Raw genomic sequence first — 19,273 nt, 5'->3', positions numbered from 1 at the left:
ATGGAAATCATGTGAACACACCTTAACTAAGAGGGGTTAGGGTGGGAGGGGGGCGGAGTGGGGTAGCTCCAGCTAGACTACAAAAGCAGAGTAAAACTGAGCATGCTGTATATTGATCGTGTCGCAACTAGATTTTCTTTCTCTTTTTTTTTTTAAATGTATGCCATAGAGTGTTAACAAAACAAGTGTGGATAAGTACAGGGACACAAAAACAGCCACAGTAAAATTTATAAGGTGTGACAAAAACAAAACGTCAAAAACCAAAGAGACAAAAGAAACAATATGAATTTAATTGTGTTTGTCTGTGGTAGACAAAATCCAGCCAACAACTTTGTACACAGATGGGTGCATGTGTGTCTTTGTGTGTGTATGGAATGGGATAGTGGGGTTGATCGGAGTGTAGGATGACGCTAGAATGATGCTATGTGGAAATAAGACACATACACAAACATGCAACCCTTTATGGGTTTGCTCAACCTGGTCAACAGCATTTTTCTCCTCCCTTTTTTCCTTCTCGCTTTTCTTTCATTTCAAAGTGCCCACGGGTTAGGTCTCTGTAGATCACCAGCACAGATCTGTCATGAACAAGGGATTAGGAATTGTGTGACTGGGTCGATCATGTATATGTGTGTGCATGTCTGTCTATCTGTGTAGGAAAAGAGAAAACATTATCGATGAACAGGATAGAAGAGTGAAAAGGGAAGATACAGGCTACATTATCTGGACTTTTGGATGTCTAACTGGACACCATTCGGCATTGCAGCTGTTTCCTTCTGAAGTTGTGTGGCTGTGTTTCAGCAAGTTATTAAGATTGATATTAAGATCACTGCCTTATCTCATTAAAGTCACTCTAGGAAATGCAGTCTAGGTCATTAGTAAGTGATTTATATATGTTATGAATGAAGAAAAGCAAGTAAATTGACCAATGTCCACATGTTGGTTTTATTCACAGAAGCGGAATGAGCTCAAACAGACATCACAACATAAACTTGCTTTTAACCAAGCATAAGACATAAGCACATAACAGCTGGATATTTCAAAAGAAACACTGCACATGCACAAAAGTGGATGATGCTGAGATTTGGAAGAGTCCTAGTGGGTTCATTTGTCCACAGTCAGAGGTTAGTAAATGTAAGTAACGAAATATCTGATACAGATCTATTTCAATCCACTCAACATCATAAAATAAGTATAATACTCCTAAAATATGTAGAAATGGTTCTTCAGTGTGTCATGTTGCAAATCTCCCATTAGGATCCGTGGCATAGTTAACATACATGGTTCATTCATAGCTTGCATCAGTTTGAAACACATACACAGCATATTATGAATTCTCACATTCACAACAACTGACAGTGTTGATAGTGCAATTATTGTGCCAAATAGTGCACATGGGGAGTGCAATATGGAGATTCCATGTTAAAACAATGCACAGGGCATCTTGGCGGGGGTGTGTTAAGTACCAGTGAAACAACACAATATGACCCAGGAGATCTAGTTGAAGTAACGGATTCATGTGTTCAAAGGCTTACGGGACATAAAAACACTGCATGGTTTGTAATAGACAGGAAATACACCACAGCGACAACTATTTTAACTTTGAACACTCCATTTATGTTTCAGACCACAAATATGTGCTTTCATGTTTGTGATTGCCCATCACAGTGACATCGTGTGAGAGGAACTGAACTCAATTGAACCTCAATCCAAAAATAAATGAATTACAATTAAATCATAATAACATGCAATACTGCTTCTAAGGATGGCGTCAGCTGTTTTTAGAGTGGATATAATCAACATTTTTAGAACAACAATGAATCATGAATCTAATGTTAAAATGGTAGTGATGAAGCTACGGTGAATTATCACATGAATTTGCAGCTCCACTCTTGCATTAGCTAGTTAGTTAAGAGAAAGTAACAGCTCGTTGTTTAGTTGTACGACCCCTGTGATTCCATTTCACCGCTCTCAATGCATCGTTTTCAGTTGCGGCAAGCAGCTGTTTTCAGTGAAAAAAAGATATTAAAAAATGCATTGTACACAATGTGCTCAGCACTAAACGACACAAAAACCAAGTTAGCAACTACCTGGTGAACTTAGTGGAGCATTTAACAGCTAAATAGACATTTTTCCCTAAGGAGTTGGTTGAGACCAAAAACAGAGCAAAAAGACTCTAAATACCGGACTTACAATGGCCGGGTGGACAGAGACACGACTACAAATGAATGATAATGTTGCTCCATAACTGCTGAATGTATAAATACTGTAGGCAACTGTTTGCTACAAAGTTCACTATATCATCTGAAAAGGTGATATGTCTCCTAAAAACCATCCTGTATTGAAACCCTTCATATGATTCTGTCATTTTGACAAGTCACAATGCAATATCAGGTACGTTTTTCAGCATCATTAAAGCTGTCCATATCCATGGCCTCTGAGCAGCACATCATCAGAAAGTAAACCCACCACAATTGAAACCATCAAAATCAGAGTCTGCCACTTCGAAGTCAAAGCTGTTAAAGTGAGGGGAGTCGATCGCAGGGCTACAGGTGTGGTACGCTCCTGCTGGTCCCATGCCAGAGAAATCTGTGTTGAGTGGAAGGTCGGGAGCTTTGGCTTCCAGATTAGCGCTTGAGCATGCCCCTAGGTAACCCATAGCAGAGGAAGCAGCAGCCCCACCCATCAGCAGATAAACTGCCCTCACCGCCTGGGCATTACTGATACTGCCATGACGCAAACACCCTACTGGGTTCACACTTCCTTTGTAATACTTTGTACGGGGCGAATTCCTGCCTGTTGGATTAAGTGGTTTGAAAAAAAAACAAACATGTTTTACATATTGTACATGTTATTATTTACACGAACAAACATCAAATGCAAATCTGATGAAAAAAATTGCAATTTACAATTTAAAAATGTTCTAAAAGATAGAAGAAAATGTTTGAGACAAACAAACACACATCCTTAACTCACCAGTCTCCCTTGGGGAAGCACAAGTCATAGGCCCTGGGGAGGCCGCCTCTCTGTCACTAACAGGGGGAGTTGTTGGATCCTTTTCTAGGATTTGCTCAGGCACCAGATCATGGAGAGTAATGTGTGGTGGTAGTACCTGGTGTCTCCTACACGGACTGAGAGGTGAGGAAAGACTCTGTAGGAAATAAAATAAGAATGCCTGAGTTTCTCATTCAGTGAATGATTACAAAATCAAGAAATATATAGATAATAAATATATATACATTGAAGTGTGAAGAAGCAAAAGAAAATGATTTTGCATGACTTTGTGTTCGAATGCTCAGTTTTCAGCCATGGCTGCAGGGATGGCCAGACTGAAATATCTCAACTACTCTTGGATGGATTGTCATGAAACTTTACGCAGACATTCATGGTCCCCAGATGATCAATCCCACTGACTTAAGTGGTCCAATGACTTTTGATCTAGTGACATGAGCAAGTCAAAGTTTACATTGTGAAATATCTCAACATCGACATTATGTATTGGAACAAAGTTTTATACAGACATTCATGGTTCCCATGTGATGTAACCTAACCACTTTGGTGATCCCCTGTTTTTTCCTCTAGCACCACCATGAGGTTCACATTTGTGGTTCTGAACAATTATTGGATGGACTGCCATGAAATTTGGTAAACACATTCATGTGAACATTTAACCCAAAGCACTGCAGGGCCTAAGCACAGCGTACCAGAGCCTACACATTCTCCCAAAAAATTACATTAATAAATATTTATTATTAACTCACCTTTTTCACTTTTTTCAGCATATTCAGCCATTGACTGAAAAGTGATGAAAATGATTCTGTTATTACCACCATGCAAATCCACATCCATTGATACATCAAATTAAGTGCGTAGCGGGGAAATAACTAGTTGCAGGAATGGAATGTGCAGGATTTGTGTCTGTCAGTAGCTAAAGTGTTGCCAGCTCTCTACCACACCTCCTGCTACACTACATTCAGCGGTGTTGTCAGCTGTGTGATTTTCAAGGAATGGAAAATATGTTGTCTGGTGAAAATGGGAATTGTAAATCTTTTCTTGTCATTCAGATATGTCAATAGAGAACGGGGCAAATAGATGGTAGAATAGTTATGTGTAATATGACATGATTAAAGAAACACTTCAACATTTTGGGAAATACACTTTTGACCTTTCTTGCTGAAAGTTAGGTGAAGCGGTTGATACCTCTCTCTTATCTGTGCATTGAATATGAAGCCACAAGCAATTAGCTTAGCTTAGCATAAAGACTAGAAACACAAAAACGGCTCACCTGGGTTTGTTAAAGATTAAGAAATGCACCCAATAGGCTATCAATAAACATGCTATTCTTCTTTGGTTTCATTAGTACGAAAACAGAAGAGTAAAACCAGTTAGTTGTGGTTTTCAGGCATTATATGCAAAACATTTTTTTGAGCTGGGACAAGTCCCTTCCTGAACTTCCTCTTTCTGCTAAGCTAAGCTAACTGGCTTTTCATCACCTAACTCTTGTCAATAAACAGTGACAAAGCATATTTCCCTAGAATACTGTAAGTATTTTGACTGATGGTAATTTTGTGAAACTGCACCACAAAACTTTAATCTAAGATGTAGAGACTATATCGCTCTGCTGGATCAAGGTAAAGTAATCGACAGAGAAAGCACAGTGACCACCAGACCTGCAGTCTGCAGCGGTGTCAGCCATCAGCAGCAGGTATTTATGCTGGGGGAGGATCAGAGCAAAGCAGCAATCCCTGCTGCCACCGGAGGGTAATTTAGGCAGATCTAGGATCTCCTTGCCTTCCACAATTGCCTCACAACTGCTATGCAACAGTACCAGCTGGTCAGGAGGAGATGCTGCATCATGGCACACAAGGAGACTGCCTTCAGCTGTGAGCAGCAGAAACCTCTTCTTCCATTGCTTGAAAATAAATCCACCTGGATAAAAGAAGCAGGTAGGAAATAACAGGAAATAGTGCTGACCAGTAATTAGTGCATGTTGGAGAAATGAGGCTGTAACAAGCAAGTCTAATCATAATCACAAAACTGAAGCTTAGTGACAGTATTAGGCATGGTCACAGTGATCATGACAGCAGTGCGCACAGTGTACAGCTGGATTAAAGCATGAACACTGTCATTCTGTCATACCCACAGAATTAGAGGCAGTCAGATGGTTGGAGGATCAAGTGTGGCTGGACCAATCAGACAATGATCCGTGTGCACATGATCAACCACAATCACACGCACACATCTGGATCTACTCATGCTATGTGCATACAGTAAAAACACATGGAGACACTTTATTAAAGCACATAAGAGAATTAAAAAACCAAGAGTTGATGAAAAAAAAGACAGGAGAGATTGCTGAGATTTAGTTTGATCCATTGAGCGTATTTTTAGCTACAGCTTGAGATTATGTTTTCATCAGGGTTTGCTACTCATCTGTGGCGTGAGCGTAGACCATTTAATGAATCATATTTACTTTTGAAAAAAAGATAAGTCACTCACTTTTTAATATTGCTGGTAAAGGATGTATTAGAGGAGGAAATCATTAAGATTCTTTTCTTGAAATTGTACTTGGTCTCAAGACCATTGATAACTCTATAAATAACATCATAACATGTTGTAATGTGTCATTTTGGAACAAATAATGAGTTTGGGGAAACAGAGAGGCACAAAATACATTTATCATCCTACTAAATAATCATTCACCGCCATCACACATCCCAGATGCAGTCCAGTTTAAATGATACAATGTTTGTATTTTTTATAAAAATATTTATTAGATATAATATAAATATAAACCAAAAAGATCAGTATTTATAAAAGCTCGCTAACGATTATCCATCAAATTTGGAAATTACCACAAAAAAAAAAGAGAATTGCAAAATTGAAAAAAGCTAGTTAAAAGAGATTCAATCATTTTTGCTCACTAAATGTCACCACGGATGTAATGATGGCTGCTGAGCGAAGTAGAGAATCAACTCACCATACATTCTGAGCATCCCACGGTGTATCCCAGAGACGTTCATGTTAGCAGACGATGTGTCCTGGTCTAACACAGGCTCAGAAAGAAATGTTTCAGGACAGGGTGGGTGAAAAGTATGAGGCTGAATGTGAGTATTAATGCTTAGCGTTAATCCCCATTCAGCTTTAATGCTCCACAGGGCCACGGCTCAGCAGCTTGGTAGGAAAATGGGCTGTGATGTTACACAGAAACTGCTGCAGTGTGTGCAGAGCTACTGTGTGAAATGACTTGAAAGCATGATTCAACTGTTTTTTTTTTTTAACATCTCCTTTAATATCAATCCAGTTTAACATACACAGAATTATTTAAATCAGTTTCACGGAACCTCTCGTGCTCATTTCCTCTGATGCAAATCCAAATGGTACAGAAAACAGCCACAGTATTCACTTTTTTTTTTTTTTTACACTTCAACAGTTCCACAGCAGGCATCAAAAGATGAGTCCTTTCCTTAGTATCTTGTCATCTCTAATCTTGCATAGTTAAATAGCTGATATCCAGTCAGACTACAACACTGAGGATTATTAAGACAAACATTTATTGTTAAATGTTATGTTAACTTGAATAGAAATGAAATTGTAAAAACCCATGTAGCTCAACTGTAGATTGCTACCTTCTGTGACTTTGATTAAGCAATGGAATCAATGTCACATTTCGAAGTTTAAAAATTGAATTATCATCACAGACTTTCAGTTGTCTTGAAAAACAATAAATAAAATAATTTAAAATCAAAGATATAAGCTACAGTATCTGAAGAAAACTAAACAGAGGGAAAAACCCTCTTTGAGACAAATAAAATATCCTAAAGTGAAAGTGCCGCAATAATCACAATGGAAATACATAATGATTTTGAATAAAACTATTGTTTGCCTTATAAAGACAGAAAGTGTAACGCTAATTACATTCTGTTGTGTACTGGATGTGCTGTGTTGTGTTACTTCTTAGGCACTTTATCACATTCTCACATAAACAGCTTCGTTCTCAACAAATTAAAACTAATTTATGGAGACCTATTATGTCCCTCAATTGGTTGTAGAGGCAACATTTGTATGCAATTTGATATAAGATTAAATAAATAACTCCCCCTAAAAAAACCTTGGGGTCAACCATTTGCATATAAAACTTATCTGTCTTTACTGGCAATTTCTTCTTCTTTAAGGACACTGCAATTTTGTTCCATGTGATGAGTTTTTTTGTAACTAAAATTTCTTTGCTTGGAAGTTACCAAGCTTCATGTTTCATGTTATGTTCATGAAGTTAATCATTACATTTTCTTTTTTCGTTTTTCATGACAAAATCTATTTGTTGTGGGTTTTGTCAGGAATGATGGACACAAGTCGCTGTTCAATAGTTTTAAGTTTTCCCTCTTTTATGTGTAAAGTACTTGTTGACTAGGAAAGTTGATCCTCATATTGTTTTCTGAAACAGTCTCCAGCAGGGAAGAAGTCCCAGCAACGCTCCTGGTACATCTTCCATACGTATGACTCCTAAAACAGAGCATGTAGGAACAAGAATTCAAATGAGACACTGATAGGAGCAGACACTGTGCTATCAGTCAGTGGGAATCCTGACAATAAAACAAAACAGCAATTAAAAGACTGTACTAAAGAAATTGAGACCAACCTGCCCAGTGTGCTCTGTCTCATCTTTGTTGATAAGGTACATTAAGAAGAACCTGAAAAAGACTTACATGTTAATATTTTCTCACTTGTACATGCACACGTACATGCGTGCACAAACTCACATATTAAACATCCACACTGTAACACAGAGGAAGAACTCACATGTAATTGGCGAGGTTGTGTTCATCGAAAGTGTGGGTCTCAAAGCCATGTGGCGTTGTGTCAAAGTAGTCACTTCCAATGCCACATATGAAGCATTTTGTCTGCACAAAAATCAGTGATGAGAATTAAAGGCATGCTGTGCATACATTAGGTGAAAGTGTCAACTTAAAGTGTTAAACCATACCTCCATGTCTTCCTTGACCTGCTCCTGTTGGTCTCTGAGTTCTCCAAAGGCATCAATGATCAGACCTATAGTATTTTCACAGTAACATTATCATTAGAGGTGAATAAAATAAGTGACATACAGACATACCTTTGATTTTTTTTTCCTTATTTATGAGTTCACTCCAGGATTAGTAGTGTTTTTCCAGGGCAGCATTGTCTTTACCCTGAATAATAGCCAGCAGAATGACAATGACGAAGAAGAAGAAAGTGATATCAAAGACCACTCGATAAAGCTCGTATTCATCTCCAGCAGGATCCTCGATCTCATCTCCAATGCCTCCACCAGCACGCACACCCACATACATGTGGAACAGGTAACACTGTGGTGAAGAAAATACACATCATTTGGGAAGTGGTTCAGACATGAATGTGACAAATGCACTTTTTCTTTTAGATCAACAGTGACTTACAGTCATCATGTCATCACATTTCATATCTGGTTCATCTTCATCCTCACTCTTGTTGTAAAACTTGCGGAAGAAATTGAAGGCGACCACAGTGTAAAGGTACACCACCACAGCCAGCAAGCCCACTGTCATCATGAGCTAGCAGAAACAAGAGGGAAACACAATTAGCACATTCAAACTGAAGCTAAACAAACACTTCTGGATTTCTTCCACACTTGCCTGTTTGCCATTGTGTGTGACTGAGGACAGGATAGTGCGCAGAGTCTTGACACCCATGGCAATATCCAGCAAGTGGCAGGCGAAGAAGAAGTTGTTGTAATGTCCAAGCAGAGACATTATCAGGTACCAACAGAGATAAAGGAAAGTCTACAAAGAGATAACAAGGATGGTTATTTCACTTCAGAGAGGCAAGATCATTCACACGGGATAGTATAGTACAGTATGGTATGATATAGTATGGTATAGTGTGGAATACACAATTAAATATGGGTCTGCTTACACCGTCTGTGAACACAACACCAAATTTCCAGATCTGGTACTTGATGTCAATGGAGGTCGCCCTAAAAAGAGACAATATTGGTTGATATCCATTTTAAATTATAGGTGTCAATTGCACATCTTTATTGTGCCATACCATGCAAAGTTGTCTGGTTCTTCCTGTTTCCTCTCATGTTGCTGACTCACATCCAGGGAGGCTAAATCAACACCCAGGAGTTCAGCGATTCTTTCTCTGCCATAAATGTCTCCATACTTATCCAGGACCTGGACACAGACATTACATTACACATTAATGTAATCCTCAGAGCCCATTTGAAAACCACCAAAAATTGAAAGCAACTCACCTTTCTTTTGACAAATTTATCCCAATAGTTGTTTGGGAACGAGCTGTGAAAAAAAGGACATCATTTATTAATGATACCTGTTGGTGTTGGAAGTAGTTTTCTTGCGAGTCAACTAAATCTTGACACCATAAAGAAGCATCTGTCAAGAAACATATGATTCCTTTATCCACATACGGTGTGTTGAGGACCAGTCGGTCCCACTGGCCCTTGATGTCATCATCCTCCGGCTGCTCAGTGATGTAGAGGCCGTCAAACTCCAGCTTTCTTGCAAGTTCTTTCTCCCTTTTAAAGATCACCAGTGGAATCTGACAAAAACAATTGTGAACACTGTTTAACTGAGGAATGTGACAGGCAGGTTTCGGAATCAGTTTGTGGTATAAAGCAGAACATGATTCAGAGCAACACTTCAAGAACAGTTTGTTTTTTTGGAAATTATCAAACATTTGACACTTTTGCCTCAAACGTTTAGAATATTATGAGGTTAAGTGTCAAATTTTACACACTAAATCAACTTTTTTCCACTACATGCCCATCATACCTTGAGGCAGTTGTATCCGATGATGCAGATGAATGAGATGACTGTGTGCAGGATGGCAAGGAAGGACAATGTGGGCTGCATGTAGCCCGTGCTCTCCTCTAAATAGAAATAAACTGGCACATCTTCTTCATCCTCATCCCCTTCACTCATCCCAGATCCCTCAGCTTCTTCCCCTGAACCTTCAAACAACCCAGAGCCCTCGAACATCCCGCTTCCCTCCGATAGTCCAGACCCTTCCATCTCCTCACCCTCAGGCGGGGTGTCAGACACCTAAACACAACAGAACAATGTAGAGAAAGAACAGCGTGGTACTTTATTTGACTGAACTTTAGACAGTTCACACATACGTATATAAGTATTTCCTTTTAAAGCAAGCATATAAACACAAAAATATAAGACTATTGAGAACTTAAGTACAACACAATCATTCAAATGCAAAATTGTCATTTTACCCTGTAGAACAGCAGAATGAAGTTCAGGGCAAATGCAAGGAAAAGAGCCAAAAAACGCAGGTTGTAGAAGTTTCTGGAGAGGTAGTTCTACAGAAGAGAGTGAATATTTTTAAGTCGATTAGTGAGTTGGTAAGTGGAGAGTAACACTGAAATTATGCTAGCAAATCAATTCTGGAACAAATACTAGCAGCTCTGTCACCATAAATTTATTTCTTTGGGTTTCCAGCTCAGTCCAGATTTGAAAACCTCCTTCCCTTTTCAGCTTCTTTTCTTTTTTTGCCGCAGATTTCTTTGGTTCTTCTCGCCGTTCTTCCTCTTTGCTTTGGGATTCTTTCTCTGCTTTCTCTCCAGTTTCAACACTGAAAACCAAACACAGCAGGTTTTAATTTCTTTATACCATCAACATCAAAATCAAAAAAGGCTGACACTGCTGCAGATGTGCAGCCCTTTGAATGTGCCATCTGTCTGTCTCTGTCTTTTCACATGCCCTCAATTCTGTACTGCATTGTAATACTCCTGGTGTGTTGTACATTATATACTGGTACTAATATTGATGGTGCTATATTTTGGCAGTTAGCACAGGTAACACACAGCTGCATAGAAATAATCCGAGGCATGTACCAAAGCTGTGAATTCAGATCATCACACCATCCCAAATTATTTGAGTAAAAATATTATTTTCTACACTATGTAGTAGTCCTGGAAAAAAAAGTGTTTGTTATTTACAATCATGACAGAAAAGACAAATCTTGAGATCATATTAATGTAGAATCAAAACAGCTTAAATTTGTCTTACTCAGCCTTTTCAGGCTCTGGAGGAGGCTCCTCAACAGGAACGGGTTCTGGTGGTTTCTGGCTAGCATCAGTCTCTTCAGGTGGCTGTAACCAAACAAAAACACACACAAAAGCCACCGAAACTTTAGGCTTCCTTTTTGACTCTATTTTTTTTTTTTTTTTGTTCCTTTTAATTTGATAAATATTTTGTACTCTGTCAATACACAGAATAGTGTAAACTTTTTTCTTTTTTTTTTTTTTTTACCTCTGAGGGACTGGATTGATCACTACTATGAGAATTAGCTAATAGTCAACATACATTTACTCACCACTTTTCTCTTTGTTATGGGAGTTCCTTCAGGAGTTGGGGGTTCAACAGGGGCCTCTACACCCATGTCTCCAAGTCCACCTGGAGCATCAACACCCGGTATCCTCCCACCCTCTTTTTCCTGGGTATCTTCCTCTTCCTCCTCCCCACTCCCAGTCTCTCCGGTGTCTGTTACTCCTCCAGTGTCTTGCTCTTCCCCTGTGCCTTGCTCCCCTGGTCCATCTCCATGCACATCATCCTGTGTGGGATCTGGCATGCTCGCTAAAATCTCAGTCACTGTGATATTTTTAGCTCCCTCCACTAAGCCACCTCCAAACAGTGTTTGCCAGATGATCATAAAGAAGCCTTTGCACACATTGTAAATGAAGTGTAGTATACCCATTAGGATGGTCCAGAAAAAAGTAGACAAAGCCACTACAATTTCCTTGAAGGTCATCTTTCTCACTCTGCGATATTGTCTGCGAAGGTTACGGAAGGTGAATATGCTGAAGAAGCTTAACATGCTGTTTATAAAGTCGGCAAAGGCAGAGCTTGATTCGGGCTGCCCTTCCTCTCCGTTACTTTCCTCATCACCTCCTCCACTTGCTCCCCCTCCTGCCCCCGCCTCACCTCCAACTTCATCTCCTTCGTCATCTTCCTCTCCCTTTTCCTCTTCCTCCTGCTCAGAAATTTGTGAGGCTATATTCATCTCAAAGATGGTGTCCTCACAGAAGTTGACAAACATTTCCATCTTCTCTGATTCACCGCCCTCATTAACAACATCAAAGATAAACTGTCGTTTGGACTCTCTGACCTGGGGCATCTCCCACTGTCTGCGGTTTACTTCACTGATTTCAAAGTAGATGCGCTCAATCTTTCTGCTGGCGCCCATTATTTCAATACGGCCCAGGAAGGGGCGGAAGTAGTTCAACACACTTTCTGCTTGCTCCAGGAAGTTCTGTAGCCTGGTGTCATGGGGGACATGCTCAGACAGGTTGGTGAGCAGCACTGCGATGTTGAAGCCGATGTCCTTGGCAGGTTCCTGGAAGCGACTGGCAAACTCCTCATAGTTGATCATGTCATTCTCATCTGCCTCTGAGCAGGACAAAAGAAACTGGATCTCAGAAGGGGAGTACTGTTTCTGACTGTCCATGGCCTTCTGGAAGTCCTTCTTGGAGATCAGTCCCCGTGGGTCCGTGACATAATCACGGAAAGCATCCGAAGCCACGATGTCTTTCAGTTTGAGGAACATGTCAAAGAACTTGAGGATCATCTCCACGTTGCTGGAGGACTCTACCAACATGTCAACCATCTGGCGGGCAATTGTACCATTTACCACGTTTCCTGAGTAATAAAAAGTAAAATTCAAACAGTGGTTTGAACAGGACAAGATGGGAAGAGATGAAAACTGTTGAGCACAAAACAACAGATAAAAACTTTTTACCCTCTAACAGTGAGAGCAACATAACAACCATGTCTTTCTGTAGGTCAAGAAGCTCCTTCAGCAAACCAATCTGGCTGGAGTCCTGTGACCATAAAAAGATGCACAAGATCTTACAGTAATGACAATAGATTATAAATCATTTTAGAATATTAGGGGTTCACATAGATTTAAAGAGATGCAATAGTCACTGGTGAAGTGGAAAACACAAGTGAAAATCGTCAAGAGTTATCACACAAAATTATTTTTAACATACAGTGTAGTAACCCAAATACTTGTTATGATATGAGGTGTACATTCAGAATAATGTGTGGAGACACTCACATTCACAACAAAGAGGGTGCTGCAAAAAGAAGTTAATTAACAAACCCTCATGCTGAGAGACTCTCAAAACTTGGGAAACCTCGAATGTCAAAATGCAAACGTAACCAATCTCCTCCCACTTTACATAAATTCTGGTTTCAGCTTATGTTAGTTAGTCATACCTGTCTGAATACTGATTAAATCTTCATGACAGTGAGCATTAGATTTAATAGCTGAACCCATCAATAAAGGTTACATCAACAACACTGTTGTCTCTGACTGTGCAATGAAAAAGTCTATAGGTATTCACTGTAAACAAACACCATACCACCTGCTAATTCATTATTCCTTTATACTGAGAATAAGGCACTCAGCTAATATTGTCTTCAGTAAAAACCAGAATACTTTTTGATGCCACTGGCCCAATCTAATTCTCTTCATATGGTCATATGACCACCTCTTCATATGCTTGGACATGCACAGCCGCATCCTAAATATGCCGTGGATTGCTATGAACCATTACAGAGTTTCAGTTGGACAATAAACTGGATTCCATGAAATACATACACTAATATTATATCAATGCTTAAATAGTGTTATAGCCAAAGCAACACAGAAGCCACAAAGCAGCACACCACAAATGAACAGCATAACTCCTTCAGGTTAATTATTAGTGGAAGCCAATGGCAACCGTATCGTAACCCCTGTTAAACATGTGCACACAAGGTGGATGTCACATTAAAATGTATATTCCAACACCAAATAATCTCATATTAAAGTGTATACTCCAACAGTGGAGGTTAAAAGTCAGTCCCTCTCTCAGGATGTTTTGTAGTCACCTGCTTCTTTGTTATGAATTCACAGATTCAGCAAAAACTATGTTGGTTTTTAATCACAACATTGTTAATTTTAAAATTCTTGGAGCTGTAAAGTAGCAATTGCTTAAGAAGGCAAGATGCTTTGTAGTAAGGAGAATATCACTGTGTCTGGAAATTAACATTCAGTATGTTATTCCTGTTGCCTAATTTGGTACAGTATGCATAAGGCCTCAAGGTTTTACTCAAGTGTTTAGAAAAAGACACATTGGCCTGACAGTAATGCACTTTGCAACCTTGTGATCATAATTTCATCCAAGTATTCACATAGGATCTCTTTGCATGAATTTTCTTTAACAATAATTTCTCCATTTTGATTTGACATTTGTATACAGTAATTTGGTGTAATTGGGATTCATCTACAGCAGTGTGTAACAGCCAGAGTGGGAAAAGGTTTGGGTCTAACAAAATACATTCTTTTACATTCTTCTCTTATTTCTGATTTGAGACACAAATGGATCTGTACCTGCTTTTTAAAAAATGCTGAACTTCTGTTTTTACTCCTCAAATGGAAATCAAAAATAAAATTCAACATCACAATGAATTCCTGCTAAAAGGTAAAATAAGTGAGTAGTGGTTGTAAAATAAAAAGTAGTTTCATTCCCCAATGGATTTAAAAAGGTCATACATGTGGTTCAGAGGAAGCCTTTCAACACACAACATCTCTCAAAAATATTACCAATTTTATGTATTTGATCAAATGAAAAAGAAAATGTTGTGTTGTCTGAAAAAGGTGCTTAAGTATCGGCCTTTAAAAAGCTCAACTTCTATCTTGTGCTCAGATTTGTTTGGAAAAATACTGAGTTTAACTCTAAAACAATTGTCAATGTCAAAATGAAAAACAGTGAACTCTGCAATCACAGCATGCAGACAGGACCATGGGCATAGCTAATCATTGCTTACATGAGCTGATGGCAGCCACGACAGGCAGCCCGTCACAATAACACTTCCTTTGGGCTAGCCAGCCAGGAGGACACTACTGTTGACATTTGTGAATCACTGTAAACTGTTTAAATGGATGGATTGTACAAACACAGCTAATTTGCAAAAATGTAATTACCAGTAATGCAAATTAGCTGTTTGTACATCACTGACTGATTTAAAGGAGGAGGATTTGTGAACAGCTGTCTGCAGGGTAGATAGGTAGACCTGAAGGCCTGAATGTGAGACCATAGGATAGATGAATTTTGCAGTGCATTCAGTTACTACTAATGACAGTCAGCCATCACTGCCATCTTTGTTCTGATGACATAACATTGTGCTACATTTCAGAGACTTAATGTGAGAGTCCTTTTGCACCTGCATGTAGTTACTTGGCAAAAGGTTTCTGCTTGAGTAGCACCTACAGTGTTGATTCTGACTATACTCAGTTCAGTAGTAAATTCAGTCTGTTGCCTGTCATGTTCAGTTCAGTTCAAAACTAGCTTATACAAGCACTGCTAATAAGGTTAAAAGCTCAGTGCTCTATTCATTTGTGATCGACTTTTCAGATTATGATTGTTTCTATAGCTTTTGATAAAAGCTACTGACTCGGTCAGTGACAATGGTAAATCAGTATAGTCATTTCAGTTTGAAACACCTCTAATTGACAATACAAATACCAATATGTATTATATTTCACTTTTTTGTTTGACTCTTCTACAATATACAAAGCCCTAATTAAGACCTTTCAAATCGGGTCAGTTCTTATTTCATCTTTAAAAACAGGTGGATATAAAACAACCTGATGAGGGAAACCAACACTGAATAAATTACAAACTAGTAAACACAATATCACATCAATAGATAAATAAAATGGATACATACTTTACCCTGCATTGACCATGTGGAAGACAGTTTAAATAATGAATAAATCATTCAGTTGTTAAACAATTAAAAACATTCTTGCATTTTCAAATACTTTTGTGTATGACAAAATAATTTCTTTCATTTCACAGTAAAACAATGTTTGGGCTAGTATCAATTTACACACTAAGGGCCTTATTTTAACTGTGTAAGTGCAACAACAAGCGCAAGGTGGTAGGTCTTAGGTGTACAGACTGTGTGGGCGATTTCAAGCACACCTGATATTTTGGATCATGTAGGTACAGCAGTGTCCAGTGCAAAAGTGCTGGCTGAGGTGGCAATGTTGTGGTCACTCTTAGCCAGTCAACAATCACTGGTCTCATCACGATGCCTGATGACAACAGCTCAACAAATGGATAGAGGTTCCTCCACGAAATGGTGCAGAGTTCCCTTCAAAACCAGCACCCTCAGTTTTAAAGGCTTTTAAAACTGGGGGTGCAATACTTGCTTTTGCACCATCAGTGCACCCACACTCTGCAATGTTTTGCACCCTCAGTTGAGATTTGAATATTAAATGGCACGCGCAAGATTAGTAGGCACACAGACTTTGTGGCCGTCTCCATGCTATACCGAGTTATAACTGACCAATCAGATGTAGACGTGCAATGTGGTTATAGCGTAGCCTGCCGTCATTTTCAGGCAACTTAATTAAGGTAAACACAGCGGACAGTCATGCGTAATGGGAATGGCCGCACAATGCAGAAAGCGGTACAATTACTGTACGTCAGGAAAAAAACTGTGAAAATACTGTGAAATACTGCTTCAGGCAAGGTTTTTGTTTGTCAATGGTGCAATCTCTTTCTGCTGCCTTAAAATAGCAATCTGCCAACAATGTGCCTGACCACATCTCTTTTTAAAACCATTTGCATTGGCTATTTATACAACGTGGGCGTTGGACGGGAAAATGACAACATCTGTCTGAAACACACAAAGACACTTGCGTTGCGCTTGCTGCCACTCTGCATTGGGTGTAAGATAGGGCCCACTGTAATCCAACATCTCCCACTTTAACAACTGAATACTGGGTCATAATGGACCAGTCTAATGTGTGTAGCCTATCATATGGGGTTACTTTGTAACAGCCTGGTGTCATTTGCATGTGATTTAATAAAGGTAAACAGTGGAAAGCCCTGAAATTACCAAACTGTCAGAGCACTGCTTGAGCTGGTCTTTACACCCCCTAAGAAAAAATGGCCCTGAATAATAAATCGCATTTTTTTTTTTTACAGTGTCCTGTAATTACAGTTTATTTTTTTGGAATTACACATTTAAAATATCCCCTGTTCACTGGTGTAGCTTACCAAATATGATTACTGTAAAAACAGAACAGCCAATAATGGGTGAGAATATCAGGTCAAAAAGGGCAGCGCATGGGAAAGTAATTTTATGTTAAATGCATCATATGTGTTAGAGTATGCATAGCTGGGAACTTATAGAAGTATTTATGGCTTGGCTCTTAACTTGAATATATGATTATAGGGTTATGCATGCAAACACTAGACTAATAATAAAGGTGTGCTATTAGCTTCAGTCATCCACAGAGGATGACAGCACTATATAGAATGGAAAAGCCATGTGATTTCTCTCATTGACCATTCATTAAAGCTGCACCATATAATCTGATATCAATGTGATTCCACACTTTTGGTTTGTTAAATAATTAAATGACCTTAAAATGCAATTTATTATTTTCATAATTAATTACATATTTTTTAATCCACAAAAAGTAAATGCTATAGAACCGACTATTGAAAATTATTTGATAATGTGTACCACATAAATGCATATTAAAGGCCTTAGACTTGTCATAGAAGGAAAAGCACAGGTGATACTATTAACATTAGTAATGGCTCTGTTCTATTCAAGGGTCCCACTAAGCCATGACAGTGTGACAGCAAGTCAGCATGCACAATACCAGGACTCTGAAACTGAAGCAGCGAATTCGGCCATCATTAATCTTAAATTTTACACCTTTGATCTTCCTACTGTGACATGTCAAAATGTCTTCTGTGAAAAAGGCACAGATTCAGAAACAATGTGAAGAACCACTTTGAAACCAGCCCATACAGTAGGTACAAATAAATGGTGGAAATCCAAAGTGACATTACTCTCTAAATCTAATATTCAGGCGTACTATATGCAGTGTATAAAGGCTATCTATTAAACAAAAGTTTGCAAGCATGTTTACCATAAGGCTTGTGACAACATGCAACATGTGAGGAGCTGCTGTATTGGTCACACTGTTGTATACTGTATAAACACATATATGTACCTAGTAGAGGTAAAGTCCACTGAAATCAACAGAAAGATATTTTTGAAGGCTTGAAAATGATGGCGTGATTTAGTAAACTTAAACTATTGTAACAAAATGCACAATAAGTGCTGTTAACCCTAAATTTGACTCATGATAACCACAGAAAAACAGAAAATGAGCCTCAGTGCACAATTGAAATAACACTTGGCTCTAAAAAGCATCACACCTTTCATAGTTACCATCAATTTCAGTCATGGTCACTGAAAATAAAATATGTCATGAATTCAAAGTTGTATAACAGATTTATTCTGTCAATATTGATTATATAAGTGTAGATTTGTGGTAAGGGAGCTCACTCCACACCTGAAGTTGCACAGAGGCAACTCTGAGTTTGTGTGTCCTTAATTTTACATGTTTACAGCAATAAATATTGTTCATTTGGAAGGTATAATCAACTGATTGGTTTGTGCATACCTGTGCCAGCTTCATCATCATGTGGGCAAAGACATGAAGGAACCCCACAATAGCATCCCACAGCCTGCTGTGGGCCAAGGACTGCTGGTTGCCAGTGCATGGGCCCTAAAGAAAGAAACTGTGTGTTACACAAACATAACATATCAGCTAGTGTAAACGCCTGATTTGTTCAAATTTTACCTGAATATATTCAGTTAGACTGTTGAAAATCTGTTTTGCCACTGTCATAGCTTTGGAGAAATTCTTTTTGCCTGGTTCATCGATGACATCCTTCCCAGAGTAATACCAGTAGAAATCACTGATAGACTCCTTGATTGAAAAAAAGGGAGAGGTAAGTAGAATATTCCTGTACCATAAAAATAATTTATTTTTAAACAACTTTTTATCAGCATCAAAGGTCTAATTGCACATATGCATTAATCCCTTTTTAATCAATTTAAAATACTGCACACAAAATACTTACAGTGTTGCGATCATGTGACTCTGGACAAGCATTTGCATTATGGGTTGTTAATGTCCATTTAAAGTACCTGTCTGACTCACACACTCTGTCATCCAACTTTATTAGTCATGGAGTTGTTATACTACTTCCTCACGTTTGCTGGCTGGAGCAAGCGTTAGACTACAGGAAACAGCCCCAATGGCTTAGTATTTTAGCCTTATAGCTTACCAAAGTGTCTTTATTGCAGTAACCCTGCAAATAAGATACTTTGGACAAAAGCTGTATTCCCTCTGTATC

At 38.7% G+C, this 19,273-nt stretch overlaps 2 protein-coding genes across 3 annotated transcripts in view; both read right to left on the bottom strand.

Moving 5' to 3' along the window:
* Positions 1-923: 923 nt before the first annotated feature.
* Positions 924-6,055, bottom strand: LOC111666182 (uncharacterized). The gene is made up of 5 exons (XM_023421423.2): positions 5,978-6,055; positions 4,668-4,926; positions 3,759-3,792; positions 2,974-3,148; positions 924-2,793 (listed from the first exon to the last, which is right to left on the bottom strand). The coding sequence occupies exons 1-5, from the start codon at positions 6,018-6,020 to the stop codon at positions 2,450-2,452; spliced, it is 855 nt and encodes a 284-aa protein (XP_023277191.1). The 5' UTR covers positions 6,021-6,055; the 3' UTR covers positions 924-2,449.
* A 201-nt stretch (positions 6,056-6,256) lies between these two features.
* The window catches only part of LOC111666180 (ryanodine receptor 1-like), a 49,426-nt gene continuing 36,409 nt past the window's right edge, over positions 6,257-19,273 (bottom strand). For both annotated transcript variants that reach the window (XM_087178014.1, XM_087178015.1), the window contains 19 exons: positions 18,715-18,843; positions 18,535-18,639; positions 12,787-12,868; positions 11,365-12,686; positions 11,058-11,140; positions 10,461-10,620; positions 10,262-10,348; positions 9,810-10,079; positions 9,446-9,576; positions 9,272-9,314; positions 9,064-9,191; positions 8,929-8,989; positions 8,649-8,795; positions 8,433-8,567; positions 8,186-8,342; positions 7,982-8,046; positions 7,798-7,898; positions 7,637-7,688; positions 6,257-7,500 (listed from right to left, as the gene is read on the bottom strand). In XM_087178014.1, the coding sequence (XP_087034140.1) occupies positions 7,405-7,500; positions 7,637-7,688; positions 7,798-7,898; positions 7,982-8,046; positions 8,186-8,342; positions 8,433-8,567; positions 8,649-8,795; positions 8,929-8,989; positions 9,064-9,191; positions 9,272-9,314; positions 9,446-9,576; positions 9,810-10,079; positions 10,262-10,348; positions 10,461-10,620; positions 11,058-11,140; positions 11,365-12,686; positions 12,787-12,868; positions 18,535-18,639; positions 18,715-18,843 (3,354 nt within the window). In that variant the 3' untranslated portion in view covers positions 6,257-7,404. The remainder of the gene's footprint in view (positions 7,501-7,636; positions 7,689-7,797; positions 7,899-7,981; positions 8,047-8,185; positions 8,343-8,432; positions 8,568-8,648; positions 8,796-8,928; positions 8,990-9,063; positions 9,192-9,271; positions 9,315-9,445; positions 9,577-9,809; positions 10,080-10,261; positions 10,349-10,460; positions 10,621-11,057; positions 11,141-11,364; positions 12,687-12,786; positions 12,869-18,534; positions 18,640-18,714; positions 18,844-19,273) is intronic.

Source organism: Seriola lalandi, unplaced genomic scaffold (genome assembly GCF_002814215.2).
Source record: "Seriola lalandi dorsalis isolate HSWRI2012SDOR001 ecotype SW California unplaced genomic scaffold, Sedor1 jcf7180002054672, whole genome shotgun sequence".
Classification (NCBI taxonomy): domain Eukaryota; kingdom Metazoa; phylum Chordata; class Actinopteri; order Carangiformes; family Carangidae; genus Seriola; species Seriola lalandi.
This window is presented reverse-complemented; position numbering and strand designations above follow the sequence as displayed.

What these genes read in the sequence shown, in the direction of transcription:
- LOC111666182 (XM_023421423.2), bottom strand. Translation starts at nt 6,020, where the DNA reads ATGAACGTCTCTGGGATACACCGTGGGATGCTCAGAATGTATG. An exon ending in TGGGATGCTCAGAATGTATG is followed by an intron (nt 4,927 to 5,977) that starts GTGAGTTGATTC and finishes TCTTTTATCCAG; the next exon opens with GTGGATTTATTTTCAAGCAA. An exon ending in TGCTGAAAAAAGTGAAAAAG is followed by an intron (nt 3,149 to 3,758) that starts GTGAGTTAATAA and finishes TATTTCCTACAG; the next exon opens with AGTCTTTCCTCACCTCTCAG.